Source organism: Myotis lucifugus, unplaced genomic scaffold (assembly GCF_000147115.1).
Source record: "Myotis lucifugus unplaced genomic scaffold, Myoluc2.0 scaffold_255, whole genome shotgun sequence".
Taxonomy (NCBI): domain Eukaryota; kingdom Metazoa; phylum Chordata; class Mammalia; order Chiroptera; family Vespertilionidae; genus Myotis; species Myotis lucifugus.
In genome coordinates this window covers 1,635,190-1,639,868 of record NW_005871303.1, presented here as the reverse complement: position 1 = coordinate 1,639,868, position 4,679 = coordinate 1,635,190, and the positions used below count along the sequence as shown (strand labels likewise).

General features: G+C 55.1%; 1 protein-coding gene across 1 annotated transcript in view; it reads left to right on the top strand.

The window, feature by feature from the left end:
• Positions 1-1,271: 1,271 nt before the first annotated feature.
• Positions 1,272-4,679, top strand: part of ECHS1 (enoyl-CoA hydratase, short chain 1) — a 7,594-nt gene continuing 4,186 nt past the window's right edge. Inside the window, exons 1-3 of the mRNA XM_006098990.3 lie at positions 1,272-1,383; positions 2,538-2,735; positions 3,237-3,364. Of these exons, the coding sequence (XP_006099052.1) occupies positions 1,296-1,383; positions 2,538-2,735; positions 3,237-3,364 (414 nt within the window). The 5' untranslated portion in view covers positions 1,272-1,295. The remainder of the gene's footprint in view (positions 1,384-2,537; positions 2,736-3,236; positions 3,365-4,679) is intronic.

Below are 4,679 nucleotides of genomic sequence, written 5' to 3'. Positions count from 1 at the left end.
TTTTTTTTTTTTTTTTTAAAGAATCAACATTGCCCTACATTGCCCTAGCCGGTTTGGCTCAGTGGATAGAGCATCGGCCTGTGGACTGAAGGGTCCCGGGTTCGATTGAAAGGTCCTGGGTTCGATTCCAGTCAAGGGTGCATGCCTAGGTTGCCGGCTGGGTCCCCAGTGGGGGGCATGCAGGAGGCAGCCGATTAATGGTTCTCTCTCATCATTGATGTTTCTCTCTCTCTCACACTCTCCTCTCCAAAATCAATAAAAAAAAATCAGCATTGCGCTTCATGCCTGCTCCATTTAGACCTATAAATACATAAATTTCAGAGTGATATGCATTAATGTTTCTCAGTCACCTTGTGCAACTGCTGTGAATAACTCCCTACTTCCTGAGTACCTCGGGCCACCAGACAGACAGGCAGAGGAACAAGAAAAGGAATGTCTGTCTTTTCCTTGTCTCAACACTCAGCTCTCCGCACAGCAAATTCACCTGGTTTCTACCATCGGCCGCTCTTCATGGAGGACGTTGGGTATAAGAAGGGAAGTGCGGGAGCCTGAGCTATTGATCCTGAGAGCAGATTTCAGGCTCACAGGTTGTGTCCCTCCAGCAAGAAGGGCGCTCGAGAGCCTATTCATTCCCTAATATGGCTGGATTTCTGTGCCCGACAGCTTGTGTGCAGCTCAAAGTCCGGGCCTCCTGGGAACCAGGTGTGGCTGGCCCTCAGACACCGGGAATATGGTGGGGCAAGGGCCGAGGGCCACCTAGCACCCACCTCTGCCCAGGAGAAGCAAGGAGGCGACGCCGCCAGGTGGAGGCCGCGGCGCTGGACAGCAACCGCGGGCCACGCCGGGCGTCCGGAGCCTAGGTCAGCACGAGTCGCCGAGGTCCCCCGAGGACGCTTAGACCCCGCCGGGCTCGGGCGGGCGGCCTCCAGGCGGGGAGGGGCACGGCCCTGCGCAGGCGCGGGGTCCGCGCGCGGAAAGGCCACCAAGGTACCATGGGTCCGCGCTCACAGGCTCAGGGCTACTTCCAACCGCTCGGAGTCAGACTGCAGCCGGCCCGGGCGGGGGTGTGACACCACCGACCCAACTTCCGCCCCCAGACCCTTGTCCCCGCCCAGACCCTTCTGCCCTTCCCTCCGGCTCGTGGCCACGCCCCCGTCTCCCGGACTGATCTCGCGATACGTACGCGGTCTCGCGATGCCGGGCTAGGGGCGATGCCGGCCTGTGGGCGGGGCGTCCCCTGAATGGCTCGGCTGGGGGCGGTGCCGGGGGGCGGGGCGAGTCGTCCCCTGAGCGCCATGGCCGCGGTGCGTGTCCTGCTGCTCCGAGCCCGCGGCCCGCTGCTCCCCCGGCCCGGCCGCGCGGCGCTGCGCCCCTTCGCCTCGGGTGAGTGCGGGTGGGGCCGCCGCGCCGAGCTCGCTGAGCCCTGGGGATCGGTCGGGGCCACGTCGTGTTTGGAGCTGGCTGTGGGAGTCCGCGGGTTTGCCTGACTCTAAGGGGCTGTGCAGGGAGCGCCGCGGGCATCGCAGTGGTCGCGCGTTCGGTCCTGCAGGGTCCTTTCCCTTCACCCCTGTATCCAGTTCACGACCCAAGTACCGAGTCGTGTCGGCGTTACCCTGAGTTCTCCTTGACCCTCCTGCACCCTGGCTGTAATCAGCAACCGTTTCCAGGTCCCCCGACAGGTGACCTGTTATTCCAGTTTCTCCCCAGCAAGCCCCCGGGGCAGGGACTGTGATCCCGTGTTACCCTTCACGAAAGCGGCCACTCCAACGTGCAGACACACACACCCACGCCTTTGTCTCCTCAGGTCAACCCTCTTCCTCTCCAGGTCATTGCTGACCCCCACGTCTGGGCGGACAGTTGCGAGGTGCAAGTCACCCGTGCCTGTGCGTGCCCCCCACCAGACGGTCCACTCAGCAAGGCCAGAGCTCTGTCCAGTTCACAGCCCAAGTCCCCTCACCTAGTTGGCATTGGTTGAAAACACGGATTCCTCCTCCCTTGTTTCTGCGGAATCACAAGTCTCTCGTGCTGACGGAGGCCTTCAGAAGGAAGGCTGCTGCGGGCTGTTCATTGCTGGGTTTTTTGTTGTTGTTTTAACTTAAGATTCAAACATCAGTGGAAGCAGAGTGGTGGGACGGCCACCCATGTGGCGTGCTGCAGAGGGGCGGGGGTGAAGGATTAGAGAAGACTGACAAGAGACTCCGTTTGGGGCCAGGTGGACCACTGCCTGGATGAGGAAACAGTGACAGCCTATAAGCTGAAGCTTCATTTTATAGTCAGAGCACACAAAGCAAAGCAAGGGGAGCTTCACATCTATTTCGTTACCCAAGCCTTGTTTTTGGCAGCACTTGCTGCACCCCCCACAGCCCATTAGCTACCCAGGAACAAAGGAGGACGATAAGGTCAAGCTCACTAAGGAGGGCTCTGCCCTCCAAGCTGGGACTTGTATGTGGCTCTGCCACTGGTCAGTCCGAGGCTTGACCCTATAGCCGCTCCCTACACTATATGAATAAAAATCTCCTTTCTTCTCTTTGTCCCAGGGGCTAACTTTGAGTACATCATCACAGAAAAGAAGGGGAAGAACCAAAGCGTGGGGTTGATCCGACTGAACCGCCCCAAAGCACTCAACGCGCTCTGCGATGGCCTGATCAAGGAGCTCAACCAGGCGCTGGAGGCCTTCGAGAAGGACCCAGCCGTGGGGGCCATCGTCCTCACGGGCGGGGAGAAGGCGTTTGCAGGTGTGGTGGGCAGCGTGGTGGCAGGTCACCCAGGTGTACGAGGGGGGGTCTGACCGTGATCACGCCCATGGTGTGGTGTTGCAGACAGACTTACACCTCTGAAGTAGGGTCAGAAAAGCTCAGACAACTTGGGGTTGATTTACATGTAAAATGGAAATGGGCTGGGGAACTGCTTGGCTGAGCTGCTCGGTATGTTTAACATTCAGGTGTGCTCTGCCAGCAGAGTACGTTTATGCAGGTCCTCCATAGTCAGGTGTCGTGTGTTGAGGGCTCAAGTGACCAAGGAATAAGCCCAGCCTTCTCTGAGCCCACCTTGAGTCTGTTTCTTGTCCCGGGGTCCCTCCGTCTCACCTCTGTGAGCATTATCACAGCGATTTGCCACTGTCCATCACTGCACAAGCCAGGTCTCCCCAGGAGCCCCAGTGCCTGCTCACAGTGGACACTCTGTAGCTGCCTCTTGGGGTGTTTGCACTCTGGTAACTGTGGCCTCACTTCCACCAGCTGGAGCCGACATCAAGGAGATGCAGAACCAGCGATTCCAGGACTGTTACTCCACTGGGTTCTTGAGCCACTGGGACCATCTCGCCCGGGTCAAGAAGCCAGTCATCGCTGCTGTCAATGGTTACGCTGTGAGTGTCAGCCCGAGTCTCCCTCTCGCTCAGAATTCCTTATGGAACCGTACTTGTGAGTGTGACATGTAACCGGTTTTATTTTGAAAAGGCCTAAGTCTAGTCCCCAGGCCAGGAGGCCTTTCCCACTCGATGCCAAAGAGCCAAGGACTGTAAGGAGAGGAGGTGTTTCAGGATCTGCTTTTGTCAGCGCCCCCTCTCCCCCAGTGTTCATGACGACCGCTGTGACTCCCTGTAATGTTCCTCCCCTCTGCTATATTAAAGGCATACGCGTTGGCTTTTTGTACAGTTGTAATGACTTTCCGACCTGCACTGCACCTATAAACTAACCTCTTTAACTACCGTTGAAAGCTCTGTGTCCTCTGTTTAGTGCATTGAGGTCTCCTGCAGGCGTGTCGACTGCTCAGAGATGCTGGGCTGGTCAGAGCCTGAAGAGAAGTGATGAGAGCATTTCACTTTGTGACTGTTTAATAAAGCTCTCTTGGGGCAAGCCAGGATCAGCGGTTAAAGTGTATTGGAACAGCCATGCCCATTGGTTTGCCTTCAAGCCTCTGCAGAGAGATCTTAGGACCCACAAAGCTGAAAGTGTTTGCTGTTTGGTCATTTACAGAAAGAGTTGGGCAGCCTCAGCCATTTTATAAGAAACTAGAGTCCTGATGCATGAAATTCGTGCAAGAGTAGGCCTTCACAGCCCCGGCTGTCTCGGCCGCCCTCGCAGCCCCGGCTTCGTCCAGAAGGTCATCCGGACGGTTGTTCCACTGTTCTGCCGTTTGGTCAATGTGCATATTATGCTTTTATTATTATAGCTTCTTGGGAACACTTAACAACTTTGCACCACTGTGTTAATCTTTGCTATACCCCCGACTCTTTTCTTTTCTTTTCTTTTTTTAGAAAAATTACTTTAATTTATTTTTAAAAATATGTTGTTTTTTTAAAAAAATATATTTTATTGATTTTTTACAGAGAGGAAGGGAGAGAGATAGAGAGTTAGAAACATCGATGAGAGAGAAACATCGATCAGCTGCCTCCTGCACATCTCCTACTGGGGATGTGCCCGCAACCCAGGTACATGCCCTTGACCAGAATCGAACCTGGGACCTTTCAGTCTGCAGGCCGACGCTCTATCCACTGAGCCAAACCGGTTTCGGCTCGTATTAAAGTTCTTAAGTGCTATTTTATGAAGTAGGAAATCTTCATATTTGTGGCTAAAATCCAGATAGATCATGTCTAAAGCACCATCCTTTTGTGCCAACTCCTATATAAGCACTCTAAAGTATTATTAAAAGCTTGGCTGGTGAACATTTAGAAATTGGAG